Raw genomic sequence first — 26,854 nt, 5'->3', positions numbered from 1 at the left:
AGTTCAAGGGGTGTGGATTTGGTCCCTGGCTGGGAACCCCGTGGACTGTAGCCTGCCAGGCTCCTCTATCCATGGGATTTCACAGGCAAGAATACTGGAGTGGGTTGCCATTTTCTTCTCCAGGGGGTCTTCCCAACTCAGGGATTAAACCCATGTCTCCTGCATCTTCTGCATTGGCAAGCGGATTCTTTACCACTAGCACCACCTGGGAAGCCCTATTTCAGGCTCTGCAGGAGCCTAAAATCTCTTTGCCTTGGGGTCAAAAAACCAAAACAACTGATATTGTAACACATTCAATAAATACTTTAAAAATGGACTACGTTGGGACTTCCCTGGTGGTTCAGTGGTTGAGAATCTGGCTGCCCATGCAGGAGACATGGGTTTGATCCCTGGTCCTGGAAGATCCCATGTGCTGTGGAGCAACTAACCCAGCAAGCTGCAGCTACTAAGCCCATGAGCCTAGAGCCTGTGCTCTCTGCAGTGAGAGAAACCTCTCTCATGCTCTCTGCATGAGAGGCCAGCACACCAGAACTAGAGAGTAGCCCCCACTTGCCTCAACTCGAGAAAGCCCATGTGCAGCAATGAAGACCTAGCACAGCCATAAATTAAAAAAAAAAAAAAAAAGATTCTCTAAAAAGAATGATTTATGTCAAAAAATCTTTTTTTTTAAATTTTTTCTTAGATAGTAAGCTATTTATTTTATATAATATTTATTGGGTATTTATTGTATATGAAACACTATTGTACATCCCTGGTAGAATGCAAAGATGAATAAGGCACAGTTCCTGTTCTCAAGGATTGGATAATGTATGTGGAAGGGGGTGAAGGTGGAGACTAGAGGCTAGAAGAGTTTGTTAAATATAGTAGTTCAGTCCAGTTCAGTTGCTCAGTCATGTCAAACTCTTTGTGACCCCATAGACTGCAGCGTGCCAGGCTTCCCTGTTCATCACCAACTCCCGAGCCTACTCAAGCTCATCGCATCAGTGATGCCATCATATAGGTGAACCGGCCTCAAAACCTGAAATGTATGTTTTGCTGTGGCAGTGTTGGTTTTGTTTTGGTATGAGCCATTGTATAGTTCTATGGTCTAAGTCAAACAAGTTCTGTGACTAGCTCCGAGCTTTTGATATGCTTTATGCACTGAACATTGAAAATTTCCAGGAAAGGAAACAGTAGCATTTTCAAATTTCATTGATAAAAGAAGTCCTTCTGTACGGAGTATCCCATTGGACTGGCATTCTGCAGAGTACGCACTGGGAAACACTGCTCCCGTCCACATATGAAGGCATTCAGCAAACTTTTTATGAATCATCTTCTAAGAACCAGGCCCTGTGTTGGGGGAACAGAGCAGTGAAGACATAGTTTCTCTCTCCATGGAACTGAGAACTTGTGCTGGGGCTGGCAGACTGCAGGCTGTGGGCCAAGCCTGTCCTGCCGTCTTTTTTTTTTTTTAATGGCCTACTAGCTCAGAAAGGTTTTTTCATTTTTTTTTGAGCTGAAAAAATTTTTAATAAAGGATATTTTATGAAATGTGAAAATTCTATGAAATTCACATTTCAGTGTCCATAAATAAAATGTGATTGGAACACAGCCGCTCTTGTTTGTTTACGTTTTATTTCTGACCACTTTTGTTCTGTGATGACAGAGTTGATTAGTTGCCAAGAGATTTTAGGCTCCCGCGGAGCCTGAAATAGGGCTTCCCAGGTGGTGCTAGTGGTAAAGAATCCGCTTGCCAATGCAGAAGATGCAGGAGACATGGGTTCAATCCCTGAGTTGGGAAGACCCCCTGGAGAAGAAAATGGCAACCCACTCCAGTATTCTTGCCTGTGAAATCCCATGGATAGAGGAGCCTGGCAGGCTGCAGTCCACGGGGTAGCAGAGAGTCAGACAAGACTGAGCACCCATACGTCCAGAGCCTAAAATATTCGCCAGCTGACCCTTTACAGTTGACAGCTCCTGCTGTATGGAAGCACAGAGGCTGTGAGCAAGTATTTGTGGATGCCTTGAATGTTTTGGAGGAGGAGTGAAAGCGCCACGTGATTAAAGAGCTTTTCCTCAGTGGAGCTGGAGGGGCCATTAGGGAAGGCTTGCTGGAGAGAGAGCTCAAGTCTGAGTGGGAAGTCTAGAATATGACTGGGTGGAGAAGGTTGTTTCAGGGAATGGTACATGCAAATCCATGAGTCATAAAGGAGACCCACTCATGGAAGGAAGGGAAGAAAGTCCAGTATGGCTGGAGAGTAAGAAAGGTGAGGCTGAGAGTGGTTTCATATGTGGATCAGATATAAGGCAAAACCCAGACATCCAAGAACATCCCTGAAGGCCATGCTGAGGATGCTGAACTTGACCCTGAGAGCAGTGGGGAGTCATGGAAGAGTTTAAGCACAGGGATGATAGAAGTGATGTCAACTGTGCGAGATCTCTCTGGCTTAGTGTGGAGGATGGATGGGCTGCTAAGTCGCTTCAGTCGTCTCCGACTCTGTGCGACCCCATAGACGGCAGCCCACCAGGCTCCCCCGTCCCTGGGATTCTCCAGGCAAGAACACTGGAGTGGGTTGACATTTCCTTCTCCAGTGCATGAAAGTGAAAAGTGAAAGTGAAGTCACTCAGTCGTGTCCGACTTTTAGCGACCCCATGGACTGCAGCCCACCAGGCTCCTCCCATGGACCCATGGGATTTTTCCAGGCAAGAGTACTGGAGTGGGGTGCCATTGCCTTCTCTGGGAGGATAGATGGGGCACTGGAGCAAAAGCAGATACCTTATTATTAATTATGAAGCCTAGCAGTCAGTCTGGGGAGAGAAGGTGTGGGTAGGGGGAAATGCGTGATTGGAGGTGCAGAGGCTTTCTGTGATACTCACCGCCTTCGTGCTGGACCCTGTGTGTTTTGTGATAGCCTTCTACATGATGGGCCTGCATCCTCTTAGACCCTGACTTATCAATGAGCATTGATTGCTTGCTGCACACACTACATATCCATTAGAATCAGTGCTAGATGTAGAGATATATTTATCTTTATTTAGAATATAAGTTTGTATAGATGTAGTAATTAATAAGAATATACATATTCTTGTTATATGTTGATATTTACAGATGTAGGTATGTATTCGTCTAGAATATGTATTTATATTCTATATATATAAGAATTTATAATCAATATATTTTATAGAATACATTCTAAAGAATGTATAATATATATTTCACAGAATATATATATATTCTGTGAAAGTGAAAGTTTTAGTTGCTTGGTCATGTCCAGCTCTTTGCAATCCCATGGACTGTAGCAAGACTGCTCTGTCTGTGGGATTTCTCAGGCAAGACTACTGGAATGGGTTGCCATTCCCTTCTCCAGGGGATCTTCCTAATCCAAGGATCAAACCTGGGTCAGCCACAATGTAGGCAGATTATTTACTCTCTGAGCCACCAGGTATGTGCCCCTATATATATTCTATAGATATGAAAATTAATATGCCAGGATTCTGACCTCAGGATTCTTAATTGGAAGGGATGATGGATGCTTGAACATATCGAGGGCTGATAACTAGAGGAATAAATAATACTGTGAGGGGACAGAGAGTAAGGTTTGAGTGAATATCATTGAGAGGTGTTAATTCTTATTAAGAGATCTGGAGAGGCTTCATGGTGGAGGTGCCTTTAAACAGTTTTGAATAATGTCCTGCATTTGGAAAGAACTGTAATTAGTCCAACAGGACCAAAACAATGGACTTGTGACAGTATGAGGTGTGTATACAGCAAAGGGCTCAGGAAGCAGTGTGGCTGGAATGAGTGATGAGTGGAAGCTTATGGAAGGTGAAGAGGTGGTCCTGAGGCTCTTGATCTGGCATGGAACTTGACCTAGTCTTCTGACTGATTTAATGTTCTTGCCACTTTAATCAAGGCTGTGCTGAGACCATGAGCAACTCTCAGGAGTAAATCTGCAGGGCAAGAGAAGACTCTCTTTCTCTGATGGCCAGGGGTCCTGCCTACCTCATTTCATGACCTCCTGAGGCAAGTATAAACAATAAAACACACCCCCTCCCCATCGCCTTGTTTATAGGCTCATATCCAACAGCAGACTGTTGTATTATCTAGTCCTCTGGGGTTCCTAGCCCTTTCATCTCATGGCTGTGTCTGTTTCTGACTTATGCTTTGACATTCTTCTTCTGGGTAGTGCCTGCCCCTCAAAACTGTGAGGTTTTTTTTTTTTTTCCAAAACAAATAACTTTTTATTGAAGTATGGTTGATTTACGATGCTATATTTGTTTCAGGGGCTTCCCAGATGGCTCAGTGGTAACGAATCTGTCTGCCAATGCAGGAGATGCAAGAGGTGCAGGTTTGATCCCTGGGTCAGAAAGATCCCCTGGAGAAGGGAATGGCAACCCACTCTAGTATTCTTGCCTGGAAAATTCCATGGACAGAGGAGCCTGGTGGGCTGCAGTCTATGGGGTGGCAAAGAGTCGGACACGACTGAGCATGCATGGATTAGTTTCAGATGTTTAGCAAAGTGATTCAGTTATACAGACATTCACAAGTGCATATCTATTCTTTTTCAGATGGCTTATTATAAGATATGAAACGTAGTTCCCTGTGCTGCACAGTAGATCGTTGTTGTTTGTTTTATATGTAGTAATGTGTGTGTATATTAATCCCAAGCTCCTAATTTATTCTCCTCTTTCCCCTTTGATAACCATAAGTTTGTCTTCTATGTCTGTGAGTCTTTTTCTGTTTTGTACATTCACTTGTATATATATTTTTAGAATCCACATATGAGTGGTATCATATTTGTCTTTCTCTGTCTGACTTCAGTTAGTATGATAATCTCTAGTTCTATTCATGTTGCTGCAGATGGAGTCACTTCATTCTTTTTTATGGCTGATTAATGTTCCATGTCCGTTATCCATTCATCTGACGATGGACATGTAGGTTGCTTCCATGTCTTGGCTGTTGTAAATTAGTACTGCTGGGTACATTGAGGTGCATGTATCTTTCGGAGTTAGAGTTTTCATCTTTCCTGGATATACGCCCAGGAGTGGAATTGCCGGATCATATGGCAACTGTAAGTTTTTTTTCTTTTTTTAAGAAACCGCTATACAGTTATTTATAGCGGCTGCACGGATTCATATTTTTACCAACAGTAGGAGGGTTCCCTTTTCTCTACACCCTCTCCAACATTTATTATTTTAGACTTTTTGATAATAGCTATTCTGACCAGTGTGAATACCTCATTGTGGTTTTTTTTTTTTTTAATCATTTTTCTAATAATTGGTGATGTGGAGCATCTCTTCATGTGCCTGTCGGCCATCTGAATGTCTTCTTTGAAGAAATGTCTATTTAGGCTTCTGCTCATTTTGGGGATTGATTTGTTTGTTTTTTTGATATTGAGATGTATGAGCTATTTATATGTTTTGGAAATTAATTGATTGTTGGTCACATCATATGCAAATATTTTCTCAAATGATGCAACTGGCAGGGCTTTTAATGAGGTTTTTCTTGGTTCTTGGCCCTGTTTTCAGGGCTGTGATACAGGGTTACTTGCAGTCTGAGTCTCTGTCATGTCCCATAAGATACTTAATAAAGGTGGGTGATGATGGCAGGCCCCTTAAAAACAGTTTGGCTGATTTATTTTTAGATGTCTTTTCAAATGTGAAATAAAACAAATATACAGAAAAGTGTATAAAATATGAAAGTACAATAAAAAAGTGAATGATCAGGAGACAATCCAGGTAACCAACCAGGTCAAGGAATAGAATGGTGCCGGGGTCCCCAGGAGCTTCTCCGCATGTTCCTTCTCCTTACCTGGCTTCTCACCTCTGACGCATCAGTGCCGAGGAACGCTAGTAACAACTCTGTCTGTCCAGCTTCCAGTCAGAAAAGCAGCTGCAGAAGGAGAAGAAAAACAGAACCTTGGTATTCAGGCAACAATCTGACCTTTCTTCAGAGCAGCCCACACAAAGGAGGTCTGGTCTCCGTGAGTTCCAGGGGCCAGGCTGACAGTTGTTATGGAAACATGGGGCTCGCAGGATGGTGGCTCAGGTGATGTGGCCACAGCACTCAGCCGGGGGCTCCCCTGCTGTAGGGCTCTTGTCTCATTGCAGTTTTTATGTACTTCTGACAAGAAGCTCCTGAGATTTAAAAGAAGATTCCTCTCTCGTGTTAGCTTCCTCCCAGCATCCTCCTGACCCAGCCACACTTCATTATTGCAGATGGAGCACTACAGGAGGAAGAGAATGCTGCTGTTGATCCAGGGGAGACTGTGGGTCCTTAGGCGAGAATGTGGCAGAACTAAGTAAGAGTTCAGTAATCATTCATTAGCAAATGTGACGTGCAGGTTTCAGACAGCTTTGCAAGCTGATTTTTCTAACAATTGTCTTGGGCCCCTCTCTGATTAGAGTTTGTGTTTATGGAAGGATGCCCATCTGACCAGGCATAAGGGGAAAAGCAATCTACGTCGGAAGAGATGGCTGAAAGGCTTCTAGGAGAACGGTGTGTGTGCCTTTTGAGATTTCAGTTCTTGAATCACTCACCCCAGTAGCTCTTCAGTATTTATAATGGGTGCACTGCAATTAGATTTGCAAATTCAGAAAATTGGGGAGTGGTGAGGGCTCCCGTGGGGAGGGAGGCCCCTGTGTTTGCAAGTACGTGGGTTGCATGCACTTTGCTTTGGCTTCCTGTGGACTCTATTTCTGACTTCATCTTTGGGCTGGACCTGCTACTTTGTCAAGTGTGCCCTCCTGACCGAGGTCTGGAGACAGGGGAAGGGTGTGGGTGCCCCGGGGGCAGCGAGCCGCCACGTCCAGACGCTCGGTGTGCTCTGTCTGGGTGGAAAACCTCATCTGAAGCCAGACTGAATCACACCAGTTTCTAAGACATTCTTCAACCATGTTAGGCAAAAGAGTCCCCCGCTGACAAGCTGGGATAGAAGGAAACCTGATATAATTTTGGAAAAACCTTCTTCGAGAAAGAAGGTTCTCACAGCTGCTGAGCCTCTCCCCGACGTCCAGGGTTGGAGGGGTCCCAGGCCACAGGGAGGAGATTGATGGGTCCAGGGGTGCCAAGTGGAGAGTGGAGGCTTTGCAGGGCTTGGGGTGCTGGCCATTCCCAACTCGCAGTAGAAGGAGAAGGAGAAGCAGTTGTCAGAACACAGTAGAAATAGAAGAACCCTCCCCTCTCCCCCGGCTGTTGAATTATTGTTATTATTTCACATTAACAGCCAGGCCAGACTCTCTTGCATTTGGCTGCTGTGTTGGAAATCCAGATCCAGGCTAGGGTTGTGGGAACCCAGAAGCATAGGAGGCTGGAGTTTCAGAGCCCAGCCAGGCTTCCGAGGTGGGTGCAAGCTCAGAGCACAGGGAGACAGGCCTCTCTGCAGACCCCCAGCAATCTGCGCCTGGGTCCTCACACTGCTAACATCACTGGGTCTTGAGTGTATCTGTATGCCTGATCACCTGGCATCCCTCTGCCTCCTGAGGTCTCTCTGACTTGCTGGGCCTTGGTTTCCTGAATGGGGGTCATGTTTCCCATTGGGAAAGGCTCTGGGGCAAGGGGAGTGGCCTTTATTGCAACAGCTCTTTTGACCTGAAGCCAAACCCCATCCAAGTTCAGCAAACGGAAGAGGTGGAAAAATATTCAGTCGGTGAGGTCTATAGGCATGTATTGGGTTAGGTCCTAAATTGTGGTGGAAATTTTCCTGGAATGGGTTAGATCCTTTTGTAAACAAGAACATTCATCTTTTTTTGACTGACGTGCCTAGTGAGGCATGTGCCTCTCAGAAGCCCCATGACATGTATTCTTGTTTGGGATTTGGTGTTTGTATTTGAAAATGTAGCTGCTCGGAGGAACATCAGTGTGGGAGCCAGCAGTCCTGTTCAAGCTTCAAGTCATGGAAACTGGCCTGGTTGGGCCAGGATGTCAGTGGTGCCCGGGGAAGGGCCTGCTTTTCCAACGCCTCCTAAGCCGTGTTTTACTTTACTCATTCAGTGTGCATACCTGCTCATCACTTGCTGTATGCCACACACTCTGGATAGCTTAAAAAATGGACCTTGACTTCAAGGATCTTTCAGGCTAATTGGGGCATTCTGACATGCATGGATGAGAAGACAGCTAAGGCTGCCAGCCAGGGCCCGTGCGGTGTTGAGAGAGAGTGGATTGTGGGCACTGGGGTTAGGACATGGAGGGCTGTCTGTCATCTGGAGACGGCACCACTGGGCTCCTGGGGCTTGATGGAGCAGAATGAAGATGGGCGGAGAGAAATGCAGAGGGCATTCCTGGGATGGGAATAGCTGTAGAGGTCATGAGGACTGGGTCCTCCCAGAGAAAGCTGGTGGGGGAGCAGGCTTAGTTAGGAGTGGGAGGGCAGCCGGCAGGCCTGAAGACTGGGTCTTGGGGATATGGAAGGAGCAGATTTGGCCAAGGCAGTTTCCTCCTGGAGCTTACCCTCTAGTGGAGATGGGTGGGAGCTTACCCTCTCATGGAAACTGAAGGGGAATAAGTGCCCCCGGGTATAAGGCTGGGCAGTGGTAATGGCTATGAGGAAGAGTGCTGCAATCTAAGGGGATGAAAGGAATTCGCTTCCCTTGGCATTCCCAGGGACTTTGCTCACCAGTCATTCACCTTTTTCCTCCACGTTGCTTTTGTCTGTTGACTTGGAGGGCATTGTTCAACCAACCATCAGCAATTCATCCCACTTGCTCTCTGATGGTAAAGACTTTCTTTCCAGATGCCTTTTGAATGATGGTTTGCGGCCACAGAGGCAGTGTCTCTGTTTCCAGGGAGATTGTTTAGGTTCTGCACATTTCCTGCTGTAGAAGCAGCAGGGGCTGCCGAATTCAGAGTGGGGCTGGGAACTCAGGACTCCATGGTATGGCCCTGAGCCCTGAATACTGTTGCAGTCCCTTCCCTCCGCTCTCGGGACCTGCTCCAGCTGAGCTGTTAGAGCCCTGAGGGACCTCATCTCCATCCCTTGGGTCCTATCTCTCCTGGCCCCAAGGCTGTCCCTGTATGGTGTGACAGACACACTTGGGTTCCTGGTCACTATGACCTCTCTGGGCCTGAATTTCCCATCTGTAGCATGAAGACTAGGGGAGTGGTCCATAGAGTTTCCTTTGGGTACTCAATAAACTTTAGAAATAATAGAGCATTTCAGAGGGTTGCCAGCTTTTTATTTTTCAAGCAAGAAAGAACCTGTCAAATGCCAGCTCTAGCATCATTGTCATTTCATTCAAAGGGCATGTTAATACCCAACCAAGGAGTGATGACATAACATCAGAGAAAAGGATATTTCTCCCCTGGGGAGGAGTGTTGGGTGTTTTTCACTGGCACACACACACATATTACACTGAGCTCCTGCTTTCCATTTCTACACTCCATCGTAGCACCGCGCTGCTCTGTGGCCCAGTGGGTGGGGACCACGGGCCTGGAGCGCCGGAGAGGCAGCCTCACAGGATGCTTTGCTGTGGGGAGCCAGATCTTCCTGATGCTCAGTCTGCCATGGGCTCCCTTCCTTCCTCTACTTTGCACCTCTTGACCCTTCCACTGTCTCTCTCAGCAACTCCTCTCTCAAAGTGGGGATACTCCAAACTGCCCTGGGCTGCCTTTCAGGAGCTGGGAGAGGTGGAAGAGAGGAGGAGCCCATGACCTCCCTAACCAGATGATCTGGTCTTCAGATGCCAAAACTCCACACCTTTGGATGGGATTCAGTTGTTTCCCAATCAAGTTCCCATTGTTGTTTTTATTCCATTTGCCTTTTTTCTACTCAGGTGGGTCATAAAAGTTAACCGGGCTATGATAGGCAGATTTCTGCCTTCTTTTGTGAAAATGAAGGTTTTGGATTTCCTCTGGGTCTTAGTTATCCTTATCCAGTCTGTTTTGACTAGAAACAAAGCTGGCCTTTACTTTGGTGAAGAAGACAGAGATGGGGTTTATTGTCTAGAAAAATCTGGATTCCCATCCTGATGGGCCCTCTATTAGCTATGGAACCTTGGGCAGGTCATTGTCCAAGGTCACACAGGTGCATACTCTGGCACTTAGTCGATAAAACTGTTCACTGCGTTCTCACCACCTACTTTGCATTCATCATCACAGTTGATCCTCCTAGATATTCTCTGAAGAAGGTGTTTGTACACCTGTTGTTCGGCTAAGGACACTGATGCTGGATAGAGTGGAGTGACTTGTACTACATTGTATAGCCGATACGAGGGGAAGTCAGGAAGTGGACTCGGGGCACAAGGATCCCCTGTGCCTGCCACCCTTTTTGTGCTGTGTCTTAGCCATGGGGGGGGGGCGGGTCTACTCAGTCTTTTAAGTGAACAAGCTGTGTTTGCTTGAAGAAGCTTCTACCCTTCTAGGACCCTAGGCTTCTTTCTAAAGCGAAGGAACCAGCCTTATACATGTTCTCAGGTCCCTTACGGCTCTGACGTCTACAGATCTAGACTCTGAAATGCACTTCATTAAAAAAAGAAACACATCTTTTGAAGGGGTTTGAGTGCTCTCCATGAAACAAGAAGTCCCTCTGGATTGCCTTCCCATACAGTGCCAGATTCTTCCTACAGGGAAAAGGGACTTGTACTGAGCATATAGGCCTCAGTGGGATTTATAAGACTGTACTAACCATAGACCTGCAGACAGGCTTAGTGCCTCAGTGGCTTATCTTTAAAATGGGCATCATGGTGCCTAACTTACAATCTTGTTAATAGGATTCACCAAGCGAATACAAGGCATTCAGAAAATTGTGATCTATTATCAATCTTTCTGAATATCTGATCCTGCCTCAGACCTGCCTTCTGTGGTTACAAGTGATTCCTCAACTGGAAAACAAGTGTGATCTTTGTCTTCTGACTTGAGCCCCTGTGGTGGTTTTCTTGTGCCTATGGTTCTTGAGTCCTTCTCCCAGGTCAGGGCAGGCTGCCCTCAGACTGATATGGTAGCTCAACCGCCGTGTCTTTGCATGTGAGCAGGCTGTTGTGGGCCCAGCCCGGCCACTCTGGCTGAGAGGTCAGAGCTGAGGTCTCTGCTAATCCAATTCCAAGTCTCTGAGGTCCAGAGAGTGAACTCTGGACTGTCACTTCTCTGTCCCCATTTTGTTAAACTGATTGATTGAGAAGGAGATCGTTATTTTGCAAACATGGTGTATAGGCTGAGATGGATGCATCAGTCTTGAAAGTTCAGGGTTGACTCATTAATTTTAAGCAACAAGTGTGGCAGGTCTCACCATGGGATATATGTCTAATGGGTCACTCTATTCCCTAATTGGCACCCTCTCCCATAGACCATTTTTCCAACACCCTATCCATACATGGCTGATTGTAACCAGATGTCTGTACTACACAATTCTGTTATTTAGAAGCCATAGGGTATAAGGCAGTTGTTTCAATGCTAGTAATAAGCAGCATTTTATAAGGAGATTCCATCTCTTCTTGGTACATTTTGCCTATCCTGAGGCAGCAAGGAAGAGGAAAAAAACATGGCCTTTGGTCTTAGAATAGACTGGATTTAAATTTCACTTCTGCCACTTTAAAGATGAGTGTTCTTGAAAATTACCCATCCTCTGCGAGCCTCATAACATTCCTACCTTGCAGGATTGTTGTGAGGATTAAATAAGATGGTATAAGACTGCCAAGGAGAGAACATGGCTGGTAGAGACAAGAAGAAGTCAAGGATTTCCTAACAGCCAGTTGACCCTCTCAGTCCCCAGGCATCAGGTGGGCAGTGCTGAACGTGAGAAGAGCCAGTAAGGACCCCAGTGCTTCCTTAGCATCTCAGGCTGCTGGGACATGGGGAAGCACAGGACTCACGGTCCAGAGGTCAAGGTTAGGTGGTTTCAGAGCTAGGCAGAACCTTGGAGAGTGTTTCCATTGCCCCTTTGAATTGGAAGCAAGGAAACATGAGGCACAAAAATGGTAAGCGACTTGTTAAAGAGCCCCCGGCCCTTTTCTGCTGCCACCCTTTCCCTTCCGTGATGACCTATGTCTTCACACACTGTGCAGGTGGGCTCCTAGGAGTGTGAATCTGGACAGGGTACCTGGGAAGCCAGAGCTAAAAATGCCCATGACGATGAGTTATCTTACAACCAGCAGAGAGACCCAGGCAATGCGATGGTTTTCTGACATCCCAGAGCAACTGGCCTTGTCCGAACTTCTTTTTAAGCTCCTGCAGGCTGTTTCTGTGGACGTGCTTCTCCTTCCCTGGACATGTAACCTGTAGTTAACAGACACAATAGCTGCTGCATGGGTTGAAGGTGGAAGTGTTAGTCTCTGAGTCATGTCTGACTCTCTGTGACCCCATAAACTGCAGCCAGGCTCCTCATGGGATTTCTCAGGCAAGAATACTGGAGTGGGTTGTCATTCCCTTCTCCAGGGGATCGTCCCGATCCAGGGGTCAAACCTGGGTCTCCTGCATTGCAGGAAGATTCTTTACTGTCTGGCACAAATGTGGTGCCCCATATACATCTGGGTCCTGGGGGGCTGATGAGGCTACAAGGTGCAGGGGAGCTCCCTCCTACTCGGGGCAGGTTGGATGATTACGACTTCCCAAGGGCAGAAACCAATCCTGCCTCGTCTCCACCCCCACCTGCCCAGTCTCAGATGCCCACCTCCTTCCTCCTCTCTCTTTGCAAAGCCCTATGAAAATCCCAGCTGGTGGTGCCCACGTTATGCTTTATTTGCTTGAGCTGCTCGAGGTATTCGGCCTAATCCCTAATACGCAGGATTATTGGTACCTGGGAGAATCCTGTGGCTGGGCCACCCTTCTAGGATGTGAAGGGGGCTGTAGGGGGCAGCTGGAGAGGGTGGGAGACAATTTCCTCTTGAGCTGTTTGGAAGAAGTGGGAGTGGCTGGAGGGCAGATCTCCAGCCTTTAGGCCTGGTGAAGACCTATGGCAGAGGGATGGGATGATAGTCTGTGAGGGTGTCCTAGAGCCCTGTGGGTTTATAGGTGTGGATGTTCAGGCATTTCTGGGTCTTGGGCCAGGCTGCAGCACAGGATGTCAGCACATTGACCATGAAACAGAGCATCTTATAAAAGCTAACATGGGCCTATGGGTTTTTACTCAGTAGATTTCGAACTTCTTTTTCTGCAGAAAACCCCTTCACTCAGGTGCAGTCTATAGGTGAAAATGCTCAGTGTCACGGTGATTTGATTTTCACAGGGCCTGGGGGCCTTGCCTTCTCGGCTGCCACTTGCCAGCCTCCTAAGGCACCTGATCAAACCCACAATGCTGGCCTTTAAGGAACAGAAAAGTGTGGATCTAACCTACCGCTCCCCATTGTCTCCCAGATGGGGACTCTGTTTACTTTGCTTAGAGAGGTTGGGTGGCTGGTCAAGGCCACACATCCTGTGCCTGGCAAAGCCAGGGCTAGAATACAGGCTTCCTAACTCATATCCCAGAGCCCTTGGCCTTGCTGTGCTGTGCTTAGTTGCTCAGTCGTGTCCAATTCTTTGTGACCCTATGGACTGTAGCCCTCCAGGCTCCTCTGTCCATGGGGATTCTCCAGGCAAGAATATTGGAGTGGGTTGCCATGCCCTCCTCCAGGGGATCTTCCCAATCCAGGTCTCCCACACTGCAGGCAGATTCTTTACTGTCTGAGCCTTGCTACCATCCTTCTAACAGGAGACAAGGACTTCTGGATTCCTACTTTGTGCTCAGCTGAGGGAAGCTGCCTGCCAGGCTGCTGGCTCAGTTTTTCTTTATGAGAGAGGGCATGGAGGGGCAGAGGACTACTTCTGGGGAAGAGTGAGGGCGGGGGTTCCAGGCAGACTGAAGCAGGATCCATCAATGCAGGCTCAGGAGAAATGGCTTTCTGGTGTCGACCAGGGAAATGCGAGGATGAAGTGGGACTATGAGACATGAGGGGAGGGCAGATGGAGGTTTCTGGGTCCTCCCTTCCCCCACAGCCTTCTGGATGTTGAGCACCCAGGAAGTACTCCATAGCACCAGCCCTGGACAGAGAGAGGTCTAGACATGGGACTCCCAGGGATGGGAAGTGCTCTGGTCCTGGACAATGCCCCGCCCCAGAGGCTCTCCAGGCCCGGCAGCATCAGGCCAGGTTGCCCTATTAGGGATGCAGACTGCACAAGAGAAGGGGTCTCCTCCTCTGGTAGCATTTGCATAGAGAACCTCAGTGCTTAGCAGGAGGGCTCGCAACCTGTCAACTCAGCCACGTTCATTTCCCATCTGACACTCTGCTCCATGAAGGGTGATTTAGGGTTCCAAGCTGGTTCTTGGCCAAGAAAGGAACCGTGTTCCTCTGTTCTTGATTTAACTGTCCTCTTAAGGCACAGGAGCCTTGAAGAAGGGTCTCTGTGGTACACGCAGTACCCAGACGTCGGCCAAACTGAGTGTTCTGATGGTAACAAACCTCTCCTGGGCCCTTCACAACAGTCCATAATCCTTCCGCACACATTATCCCCGAGAAGAAGTCAGCTCAGGTGCTTGTCTCTCTTTGGTGTCAGACAGCTGGGTTTAAATTCTGACTGTGTCTTCCTGGGCCAGCTGATTAAGCCCTCGTCTGCAAATGAGTGCATTGAAACCTGCCTTGTAGAGTCATGGTGATGATGTTCAGAAACGGTGGTATTGTTTCTGAGTATTATCATCCTTACTTATTAGTGATATTATTTGTTCTAGATATTGTGCTTGCTGATGACTGACTTCCCATCTGCTACAGCTCTCCCTCTCTCCCTCCTTTATCTCCTTCTGGCCTCCCTCCCTCCTTCCCTCCCCTCTCCCTTTAGCCTTCCTTCTTACCTTTCACCAAGGTGCATCAAGTGCTTACTTACTCTGAGCTTATAATGTTTCATCGTTGAGGACACAGCCATGAACAAAAGAGACAGAAATGCTTCCCTCATGGAGCTTATAACCAAGTGATGACTACAGATGGTGGAGGAGATCCTCGGGGAGGCGTGGGCCATAGATGGGGGTGATGGAGTAGGGGACTGGTGGGGGGGGTGTCACATTCAAGGGGGTGGCAAGAGAGTTCTCAATGATGGGTTGAAGATTTGAATGAATAATAAGGGAGGGAGCAGCCGTGGCTATCTGGGGTGGGTGTTGGGAGTCAGCCAGTGCCATCAGCCCCAGCTGGTAGTGGGCCTAGAACATTCTGCCAGCACAAAGAGGCCAGTGAAGCTGAGCGAGCGAGGCGGGTGAGTGGGAGGCTTGTAGGATGATGGCAGAAGTGGGCCAGATCAGGTGGGTTGGACTGTGTGACGTCTCTGACTTGTCCTCTGAGTGGGATGAGAAGGACTTACATTTTGAAGCATAGCTTTTCTCCCTGACGATCACTGCTTAAACAACTCCCTAGATCCAACTGAAATGTTAACTAAACCCAAAACAGATTTGGAGCTTTGCAGGGGGTAGGTGGCCTCAGCGGGGATGAGCAAGGGGACTCTGGAATCTTCCTCCCTCCCCGAGGCAGTCAGCCAGCAGGTGTGGGGCCCAGGGTGGCCTTGGCACCTGGCACCTAGAGGTGAGTGAGTCCAGCTGAGCAGGAGCAGGTGTGGCCGAGGCACCCAGGGAGGGTGTGGCCAGCACAGCAGGCCAGCTGGCAGGACCTGTCAGTGCCAACATCCTGTTTGTGCCCAGGGAGATAACCAGGCCCTGCCCGTGACAGGCGGGTATCTGAGAGTTGAGCCTTGATGCCATCCTTGCCCGCCCTTGATAAAAAAGATAGTATTTTCAGAAAGTGCTGCACGCCACCTGACCAGATTATATGGCAGGACACATCCGTGTTTACAGAAGGGGTTTTGAGAAATGAAATGGCTTGTCCAAGGCCATCCAGAAAAGCTGGACTTGAGGATCTTTTGACCCTCAGAGCTCTTCTTACCACACGGAAGACTCAAGGCTCCCAGTATACTGGGTCCAATGCGGGAAGGATGAGAGACAACCGGGACCAGAGGACCAGAAGCAATGGGGTCCTGGGATTAGCTCAGGCCTGCTCTCCCTTGCTGGGCCTGGGCAACTCCCACTGCTGGGGAAAGCTGAGCCCCTTGAAGATGAGAAGTGTTGCCCTGTGGGGCCCCCACATCAGACCAGGTGGAGATTTCTGCGGTCCTAGGAACATGAGGACTCCAGATTGCAGGCTGGCAGGGCAAGGATCTGCTTGGGAGTGCTGGGTTCCCTGGGCTAGATGCGGCAGAATCATCCTGTCAGGAGCAACAAGAGGGAAGGGAAGTAGAGCTAGGTGCGGGGTGTGTCTTGGCTCGGTGGATACGGAGTGGGGCAGGGTGGCACTGGGCAACTGGGCCTGTGGACCATCCCCACCCCCCAGGCACTCTGTGTTCTCATCCATTCCATGACGGGGTTGACATCCAAAGGCACGGCTGAGGTCCCTTGTCAGGCTTTGATCTTTGACCTAATGGTTTGCGGGAAATGCCTGATCATCTAACAGATACATGCTTTGGACAGTGAATATTAATGTGGGTGACTATGGTCCAGTCAGGCTGTTGGCCGCAGGGGGCATAGGAGGGGTGAGGCCGCGTGCCCAGGCCCAGGCCCAGGCCATGAGAGCTGAGAGCTGCCTGTGTGGGCGTGTGATGGCAGGGGGCTGCCAGCTACTCTGTTCCCCAGGGTCCCTCCAGCCTCTTGGAGGCAGCCTGCCCTGTCCTCGAGTCCAGGCACTGAGATTAGAACTGCCCTGTGTTGCCCCCAGAAGCTGTGGCTTCTTATACACAAGACTCTGGTGGGAGAAAGGGCAAAATGGAGCCCCTTCCTTGGGTTGGTGCGGGGGGGCGGGTGGTGGTGTGTGTGGCTGTGGCCTGACCTCCACCTTTCAGGACACCCCCAGGAACCACCTGGTCTTTTTTTTTTTTTGCTTCTCCTTCCTCCTTGTTCCTCTCTTCCCTCCAAGGCACCCTTTTCTTCATTTTAGAAGATCTCATGATCTTTCTGAGGCTAGGGTAGCTGGAGCCTGTAGCTGGTGGAGCTCTCTCTCTTACACACCCATTCACCACCCCTATCATACTCCACCCCACCTCACCATGGTTTCTTGGAGGGGGAGCAGGGATCAGGGCCAGCTCACTCCTGACACCAGGGGGAGCCTGTCTGGCCCAGCTTGAGTCCTCCTGGCAGAGGGACTGGGTCCTTCTCTGCAGTGGCAGGTGGACAGTGTGAGGATGGAAGGACACCCACTCTGCCGTTCAGAACAAAGCCCCATTCCCTGTCGTGGAGCAAGGAGAGAGAGCAGTGTCCTGGGACCCAGGGGCCCACCTCTCTCTGGTGCTCAGTTTCCTCATCACAAGGGCGGTTGATCTAATGGAACGTACAGGGATCTGAGAGGTCACTGGGTCCAGGGCTGCCTGTGTAGGAATCTGGGCTTCCGCTGTCCCACGGGAGTGCCACACAGCTCCTGCTGGAACCTCCACAAGTTGGGTGGGTGCCTTATCTCCTGGGGACTCATTTCCTAGTTAAAGCCTCATAGCTGTTAGAACCTATACTCGTTTATCTTCTGTAATTATTAAGTTTTCACTACGGTCTGGTGTCCCTCCCAGGGCCTCCAATTGATGGCTTTAGTGTTAAGTGCACTGAATACCCTTGGAGCCAGCCTGTCCCGTCAGTGGGTGCTCAGCCACGCCAGCTGTAACTACCACACCCCTAGCCCTGTGCTAAGTGCTGTGCACTGCTTATCTCACATAAGCTTTGCTGCCGCCTTCCTGGGGTCTGCCTGCCAGTCCCCATTTTACATGGAGGAAGGCTGAGGCTTGTGGGCTAACATGCCCGAGGTAGCCAGCTTTACGTGGCAGAGCAGACCTAAGTCCAGATGGGTTTGCTGGAGTTCTCAGGCTCTGTGAGCCTTCCTCTGATAAACACCTGCTCTCCATTGGCCTGTCTGTAAAATGGGGATAATTTCACCTGCCAGGTCTAAGGAAGATAATGCAGAGAAAACACTTAATTTTGAGTTTCTGGCACCCAGCTCTGGCTTGATGAATGATGGTCAATCACTGTTGTATTGGACTCTGCTCCTTACCATTCTGCTCCCCTCAACTCCCACCCCTATATGTACCCAACAAGGCCACTTCTCTGGGCCTCTGCCCCCTTTCTCTGGAGCAGGGATTATAACTGCTCTTGAAGCTTTGGCCAGAGTGAGGTCAGAGGTGCAGAAGGACTTTCCCTTCAGGCCAAGGACACTAACCTGGCGGCCTAGCATCAGGCTTTGTGGTGTTCCCATCTCCCTGCTTCCCCAACCATCGCCCCCTCAAGTCCTGTCTCCCACACATAATTATGCTCACAACATGTAGTGTAAGCAAATAATAATGAGACTATTATCTCCCTTTAGTCTGTGTTTTTCCTTTCCTATCATAAAGTAATTAAAATAATGAATGCCTTGTAAAACAATAGGTAAGCGGGCTGGCACGAGAGCATTATCTGCCGTATACCTCTTGTGCTCTGAATTATTGATGCAGTGAAACCACTGTGTCTGGGGAGGACTCCCTGCCTCCCAGCCTCTTGCATGCCGATTGCTTCCTCCAGAGTCAGCCAGTGGCTGGGGATTTGTACCCCAGGATCGAGGAGCAGAGAGCTAGCTAGTCCTCCAGGTCGTGGCCCTGGACTAGTTCAGAAATGTCTCTAGGAGGCACTGCTCAAAAGGAGACACAAGCCTGTAATCTGAGGGCCTTGCCCTGATCTCTTCCCTGTGTGGGCAGAGGGAGAAGCTGGGATCAAGCTGGGGGTTAAGATGCACATCTCAGTTCATATCAGGGCAGGGATGATCGAGTCAGGCCAGAGTGATTAGAAGCAGTGGTTCTCACCCTGGGGTTCCCAGACCAGCTGCATCAGCATTCTCTGGGACTTATTAGAAATGGGGGTTTGGGAGTGGGGCCCAGCACTGTAGCTGCACCGGGTCTGAGTTGTGGCACAGGGATCTTCCATCTTCACTGTGGCGTGAGGGATCTTTAGCTGGAGCATGTGGGGTCTAGTTCTCTGACCAGGGATTAAACCTAGGCCCTCTGTGTTGGGAGTGTGGACTCTTAGCCATTGGACCGCCAGACAAGTCGCTCAGCACTGTTTCTCCACAAGCTCTCCAGGTGATGCCCTTGAAGTTTAAGAACCACTGCTCGAGGGTCTGTGGTTCCAGGAGGCACAGGGAGCGGTGAGACTAGATAATAAAACATGTGCTATCGTGTGCTGTTGGGCACTGTTTAATCCCAGCAACACCTAGAGGGCAGGCAGTCTTCCAAAGAAGGTCCCGTGAGGCCGAGTGGCTGAATCTACACCTTCAGTTACTAGAGGTTGCCCCTGGATCAGGGCCTCTGTCTCTTCCTGGACACCCACCTGTGCAGCCTCCATATGGCCAACACTCAGGGCCCTAACAGGCCATTGGGATTGGCCTCAGGTGGCTTGGGTAGCTGGCTCCAAAGACATCATCAAGCAGCCCCCAAATATACCCACCCTGTGCCCCCACCCCAGGGCTCCTTTTGGATCGTTCCAGTGCTGGGGAGCCCAGTACACTTGGAAATTAAGCATGAATGCCTGGTGTAACTGATGCTCAGTCTGTCTTCCCAATGCCCTGAGTCAGGGGTGGCTGGCGGGGGAGAACCAAGCGTCAGGAGCAGCTTCCTGCCTGCCTGCAAGTCCCCAGGAGGATGACTCATTCAGTGCCTCCCAGCTCTCCTTTCCTCCCTCTGTTCCACCCCCTCACCACAGACATAGATTTCTACCTCTGCCTTCGGGTTTTCCTCCTCACTCCAATTTACAATGATCCCCAGGGTCAGTTTGTTTTATTAATGGATTCTAGCATTTTAAGAGACACAGATGTATAGAACAGTCTTTTGGACTCTGTGGGAGAGGGAGGGGGGGATGATTTGGGAGAATGGCATTAAAACATGTATAATATCATATAAGAAATGAATCACCAGTCCAGGTTCGATGCAGGACACAGGAAGCTTGGGGCTGGTGCACTGGGATGACCCAGAGGGATGGTATGGGAAGGTAGGTGGGAGGGGGGTTCAGGATGGGCAACACGTGTACACCCGTGGCGGATACATGTTGATGTATGGCAAAACCGATATAATATTGTAAAGTAAAAAAAATAATAAAAAATAAATGATGAACATAATTTTGCTGACATCTTTTTGAAACATCTATGTCTGCAAAAATAATCTCAATGGTTATTTGAGTAGGGGGCCTAGTTAAATTTAAATTTTAATTTAATTTTAAATGAATGTGTTTTAAGTATAAGTATTCCCATGCAATATTTTGTTGTTATTCAGTCCCTAAATCACGTCTGACTCTTTGCGACCCCATGAACATGAGCACACCAGGCTTTCCTGTCCTTTACTATCTCCCTGGTTTGCTCAGACTCTATGTCCATTGAGTCAGTGTTGCCATCCAACTATCTCATCCTCTGTTGCCCCCTTCTCCTCTTACCCTCAATCTTTCCCAGCATCAGGGTCTTTTCTAGTGAGTCAGCTCTTTGCATCAGGTGGACACTATTGGAACTTTAGCATCAGTCCTTCCAGTGAATATTCAGGGTTAAAATCTTTACATACTTAAACTGAAAAATTATTTGTTGTTTATTTGAAATTCAGATTTTGCTGGGTTTCCTGTATTTTACTTGGCAGCCCTTAAGCCCAGGCTCTGTAGTCAGTGAGGGGCTGACATTCATAACCCCTTTTATTCTTTCATTCATGTTTATTAAGCCAGCTTTATACCAGGCTCTCTGTTGGACACTCAGGATTCAACAGTTGGAGGATGCAGACTATAAAAGACATAAGTAAGAGATCTACGGAGTGTGTTACAAGTTTTAAGTGCATTGTAGAAAAATAAAGCAGAAAGGCAGCATCATTAGAAGATAGTTGGAATTTTGAAAGAGTAGCCAGAGAAGAATGATTGAAAAGATAATGTATGAAGCAAAGACTTGAGGGAGGTGAGGGGGTAAGCCATGATCCTTGGTGGGAGAAGAGTATTCTAGGCAGAGGACACAGTGCGTACAAAAGCGTACAGTTTAGGGCCTCATGTGAGACTGTTATCTGATGAGGTCAGCCTTGTTTCCTCAAGCACATTTTTAGCCATGAAGGGGAATTTACTGTCTCCTGTCTAAAAAAGTCTGTGTAGGATTTCAGGTGCCACTGGATCCCGGTGTTCCAATGATGACATTAGTATTCTACCCTTTCTTCTAGTTTCCTCTGTGTTAGCTTCATTCTCAGAGAAGGGTAACCTTTCTTACTCTTTTCAGCAAAATCGCAGGCTTGAGTTGTATTGGGTTGGCATAATTCATATAACCATCCTTGGCCCAACTGCTATTACCAAAGGGATAGACTGGTCTGATTGACCAGCCTCCACTCCTGGAGACAGTGTATACCTTTAGTCCCTTTTGAACCATGCAGACTGAATGAGAAGGTGGAGATTTCCTTCAGAAAATAGGGTGTAGTTGTAAGAAGGGTATGAAGGCTGGGCAGGTGGAGATTACAGAATGCCGACTTCACTTTCTTCCTGGCCACTCTCATCCTAGACAGGATGGTTTCTCTCCTGAGCTTTTTGATTTTTTTTTTTTTCTTTAAAATGGGAAGAGGATAATTTCATTCTTTCTTTCACAAAAATAGTTTAAGAGGAAACAAAGGAAAGATTCTTTTTAAAAAAAGATTTAAAAAAACAATCAAAGCCATAATCCATCCCTTCTTCCTGACCTCTGTACCTTCAAACCAGCTCCACCTCAGCAGGGGTCCGTCTGGCTTTAATTCTTTTGGGTAGAATATGTTTTTTAAATCCTCTTGGTGCCCACGTCTCAATCCTTGTTCTCTCTCTTGCCAGGAGGCCCAGAAGATTAACAATGGCTCAAGCCAGGCAGATGGCACTCTCAAGCCAGTGGATGAAAAAGAGGAGACGGTGGCAGCCGAGGTCGGCTGGATGACCTCCGTGAAAGATTGGGCAGGGGTGATGATATCTGCCCAGACGCTGACCGGCAGAGTCCTGGTGAGTCCCTGGCCCCCTCCTCACATGAGGGGGCCTGCTGTCTGGCCCACGATCTCTGCTTTTATGGGGATGTGGTGTTTCACTCCGTCTTCTCCAGACCATTGGCTGTTGCGAGGCGGGGGTGAAGAGCGCTTATATGGGATCATGGAGAGACTGGCCTCTTTGTGCACATCTGAGCCAGTGGTCTGTGGGGGGGATTTGCAGAGTGAGCATGTGGGGCAGAGAGGGCCTGTTGGGGAGGATGTAGAGCATTTCCTCTGCTAGCAGAGTAGGTGTGCATTCTCACACAGTACACACACAGACACACACATACAGCTTGACTATCTTGGTGAGAAGAATGGATCAGAGAAATGTGTGCTCAGAATTCTGCAGAGGCTCTATAATATGGGATCTGGTGAGTTCTGAGTGTATGTGTTTGCTTGCACATGCACAGGTGTGCATGTGTGTGTTTGGTGGCTTTCTGAAGATGTTACTATTGTCCTCGGGCCGCCATAATTTTCAGAAATCCTGCCCTATGTGATCAGAATCGTGCCCGTGGTAGAAACCCTTGGTCATGCTGGTGATGAAACTCATCAGCAGCCCACCTGTGACCACTGGTCCCATGCTTGGAGCATTGCTGTGTGACCTTATTTCTGAGGTGGCTGTTCTCAGCCCCACCTGCAGCCTAGGCTCATCCTTTCCCTTCTCTGCACACTTACTGCATTCTCTCTCATCTGCTTGTTTGGAGCTAGGCTTCATTAACTGACTTCATGAGCTCCTAGTTCTTGGCAAGTATTGTGGGTGGAACAAGCCTGCAGTGACCGGTAATCCCTGTTTGCGTGGGGAACCTGGGACATGGTTCTTTTGGTGCAAAGACTGGGAAGATTGTGGGTAAACAGACATGAGCTGGTCACCTGGTCAGGCCAGGCTCATGCCGTGGTTGGGCTTCTTCTCTGGGTAGCCCTGACCACCAGCTTTCTTGGGTCTGATGAGTCAAGAGTTTCCTTGAGAAGGATGTGACATTGTAAATAACTCCCTGTGATTCTGGAAGCTGTTTTGTATGGGCTGTCCTTCCTTGTCCTGATGCTGGGGCTCAGTCAAGAGTCATTTGGCTTAGACATAGAATGAATGGGGATGTCCTGGTGGCTAGGGAGTATCAGAGATCAAGCAAGGATGCTGAAAGGTAGATGCCGTCACTCTTGATGTTTCATGGCAAAGCTCAGTGAGAAGGTGACCACAGATGTTGGGAGATGGTGAAATTTCACCCATCAGAATCCTTGGGGAGAACTCTGCATTATATTTTTGATAACTGTCTCACGCACTGCTTGAGGAAAGGAGTAAGTCACTAAATGTCATGTTCAAGTCACCAAACTGGTGGCCAAACAGCCTTCAAGGAGAACAGGGCTCTGTTACCTGAGGGACCACCAGGGGCTGTGCCTTCTGAAGAATCTGGCTATGGCGTCATAGATTATGTTATTGTTAAGTAGTAGCAAAAAGAATCCCAGGGACAGAGGAGCCTGATGGGCTGCCGTCTATGGGGTCGCACAAAATCAGACACGACTGAAGCAACTTAGCAGCAGCAGCAAAATAGAAAGTGGGAAAATTTAAAGCTGGGATTATGGTAAGGAGGAGAGAGAAACTGGTGAGGCCAGTTGCTGTGTGGAGGAAGATGGGAGGTGGGTGGTCTGGGTTGGTGGGACTTAGGCTCTCCTGGGAAGCCCTGAGTGTCTCGTCAGGAATTGAAGGTGGCTTGTTATGGGTTGTGCTGTCTGACCATCACCCTCATCTCCCCTCTAGAGTCTTCAGTAAAGTCTCTGTTGTTTTTTCACACTTGTGTGTGAGTAGATTCTGTGTGGGAAATTTAAGGTTGGAGTCTGGGTCTGTGCATTCACCTGGGTTGAAATGGAAGTAGTGCATTGTACATGTGTAGTACAATGAGAGGAACAGTGAGAGGAACAGTAAGAGGGTGAGGGAACCGCAGACAGCGCGGTCGCACAGTGTGGTGCCTGCTGCTTCAGTGTGGTCCCTTAGGAGCATTCTGTCTATCTTCATCAGCTAAGAGATACTGAGCACCAACTGTAGGCCTGGTGTTTTATCATCTCTGTGAAAAATAATGAATAATGCTAATTCCATTGCAGCATGGTTGGAAGGTATTGAAGGGATGTCTGGAGGAGAAATGCTTTGAATACAATGTTGTGTGAGTGTGTCTGTGGTGGAGAGGCTGAGTGTGGGGAAGCAGGGAGTCAAGGAAGAATTCACAGGGCTTCATTGGAGGGAAAGCCTTTGAGCTGAAACGTCTATTTCAAGGTGAACTGAGCACATTTGATGATAGAGACAATATAAAAAAGAAAAACATAGCTGAGCTTGAAAACAGGGACTACGTAGTGGGCCAGGAGCTGAGAATTATGCCTAATAAAACAGAAAGCATTTGAGTGGAGCTTGGCAATGTGGGTTAGGATCCTGAAAAGTTAAAGGAGAGGAAATGATTGCACAGTGAGGGAGCAGCGGGAGAAGATCAGGGGCATGGTGTGCTGGCAGTGAGGCTGGAGCTGGCAATACAGAGGCACCTGAGGGGCAGTGAGACTGGGAACGTGGGTTGGAGACAACTTGTTGGCTCTTCAGATGCTGAGCTGAGGACTTTGGACTGGAATCATCCATTTTTGGGATGCATCACAGTTTGTATTTCCATCTACCAGCTTGGGTTGTTCTACTTTTACTTCAGATTTTTATGGGAATATGATTTTTTTGGGGGGGGGAATATGATTTTTGATTTCAGTTTGATAAATATCTGGGAATTGGATTGTTCTGTTTTCTGGTAAGTTTAAGTTCGCAAGAAACTATCAAATTAGCTGTACCTACCAGGACTGTGTGAATGTTCTGGTTGTTTTTCATCCCTGCTGGTACTTGGTAATATCAGTTCGTTTTTAAAATTATAGCATTCTAAACAGTGTGTAGTGATATCTAAGTGTGGTTTTAATTTGTACTTCCCTATGTTTGGGGCTTCCCTGGTGGCTCAGATGGTAAAGAATCTGCCTGCAATGTAGGAGACCCAGGTTTGATCCCTTGGTGCGGAAGATCCCCTGAAGATCTTGGCTGCTGCTGCTGCTGCTAAGTTGCTTCAGTCATGTCCGACTCTGTGCGACCCCATAGACGGCAGCCCACCATTGCCTTCTCTGGAAGATCTTGGCTACCCATGTTTGAATATCAACATCTTTCCATGTCTTTATTTGCCATCAGTATATGTAAAGTGAAGTTTCTATTCAAATATTTTGCCCATTTCTAATTGATTTGTTATTATTGAGGGTTTTTCCCATTTTTATTGAGGATTATTTTCACTGCTATCTAATTGTCATCACCCCGAAAGGAAACCCTTTACCCTATTTTAGCAGTCACTCTCCATTTCCTTATCCCCAGCCCCTAACAACTACTAATGTACTTTCTATCTCTATGGATTTGCATATACTGGACATTTCATGTCAATGTAATCATGTGCTGTTTTTTTTTTTAAAGTCAGATACTACTGCTGACAACGACGTTGCTGAGAGCCTGTCGGGAGCCAGGCACTGTGCTAAGCCCTAAATGTTGTGATCAGATTGAAGGGCAAGGACAGTGTTGACTTTGTTCCTTAGCTCCCATTTTGTTATAGGGGTGCATGATGAGGAAGGCACGGAGCCAGTCTTATCAGTGAATTTATGTCCATTTTACAGTTGAGAAAATCAAGGCCTAGGAAGGGCAGTGAAGTGACAGAGCCAGGCTGGTACTTGCAGGCCTCCAGACTCCCCATCCAGTGCTCTTCCCGTGTCATCACTTCCCATCTGAAGATAATGCCTTCTTTTGAAGCTACTGTCGTCTGTTGCTTTGGCTGTGACGTGACTGTCTCTGAGCCCAGTTAGGTCCTGAGGCTGCTTGTTCTGATGCTCCTAACATTTGCGTGGACCAGCATGGCATGCTCAGGCCTTCTTGGCTGGGACTGCCCATGAGGCCAGCTGATTTCTGAAGATCTCATGGGAGAAAAGGTGGCCTGGGCTGCTCAGGTGCGCTCAGGGTGCATCAGTCCCACTGCCCGGAGAGCAGGAAGCTCTGAGTACAGGCGGCACCTTCAGAGCAGGCCTCTCCTTTAGGGAAGGCAGGTCCGTGCTCTGAGCAGGAAAGAGATTTCCTACGGCAGTCTCAGCGTGCGAGGGGAAGCAGCTCTCTCTTCTCAGAACCCAAAGCTGTGTTTGTCTTGAACTGTCCAAATGTTTATCCTTGCAACAATGGGACTCGAGTGAGACTAGACACCGGCTGTGCAGTTTTTCTTTTCAATTTTTAATTTGTTTTCCTTGACGCACAGTTTAGGAGCTTGGCCTCCACATCTGGGCGCTTACTTGTCTCGTTGTCACAGGTGAATCTCAAAACCAGGCAAGGTGGGGAAGGCCCAGCTGGGGAAGGATTGTCCAAGACAGCCTTGGCCTATCTGTGGAGTCACTGGTTGTCCGGATCTCTCAGACGAGCACACCGTTCATTCAGGAAGTATTTACTTCTCACCTGCACCAGGCATTGTTCCAGGCACCGGGCAGAGGGCAGCGAGCATCAGGGATTCAGCGTGTGCTTTATTCACGTTGCTAAACTAGATAAAAGGTTGTAGCGCTCAGCGTAAACAATGAGAAACGAGGGTCACTGTTTACCGGTGCTTTTATTAACTGTTAATTCTATTAACAACTGGATGACCACGTCTCAGAATAGCCCATCTTTGTCTTGTGTCTCAGCCTTAGCTTTACAGAAACAGTGAGACCTCCTAGGGCCTCCTCTTTTTTTAAAAAAAAATTTTTTTTAACTTTTTATTTTGTATTGGAGTAGAGCCAATTAACAGTCTTGTGCTAGTTTCAGGTGGCCAGCAATGGGACTCCTCCATTACTCATACATACTTACATATACATACATACATACTCATACATACATGTGTATACACATGTATCCATTCTCCCCAAAGTTCCCTCACATCC

General features: G+C 48.1%; 1 protein-coding gene across 47 annotated transcripts in view; it reads left to right on the top strand.

Moving 5' to 3' along the window:
• The window catches only part of KCNMA1 (potassium calcium-activated channel subfamily M alpha 1), a 772,527-nt gene that overhangs the window by 206,897 nt on the left and 538,776 nt on the right, over positions 1 to 26,854 (top strand). For 46 of the 47 annotated variants that reach the window (XM_044942339.2, XM_025285153.3, XM_025285152.3 and 43 more), the window contains exon 2: positions 21,729 to 21,890. In XM_044942339.2, coding sequence (XP_044798274.2) covers positions 21,729 to 21,890 — 162 coding nt within the window. Of the gene's footprint in view, positions 1 to 21,728; positions 21,891 to 24,886; positions 24,943 to 26,854 lie in introns of those variants that run through there. The other variant, XM_044942335.2, reaches the window with a different exon arrangement.

Source organism: Bubalus bubalis, chromosome 4 (assembly GCF_019923935.1).
Source record: "Bubalus bubalis isolate 160015118507 breed Murrah chromosome 4, NDDB_SH_1, whole genome shotgun sequence".
Lineage (NCBI taxonomy): Eukaryota > Metazoa > Chordata > Mammalia > Artiodactyla > Bovidae > Bubalus > Bubalus bubalis.
The sequence above is the reverse complement of the archived record's forward strand: the minus strand, read 5'-3'. Positions and strand labels throughout refer to the sequence as shown.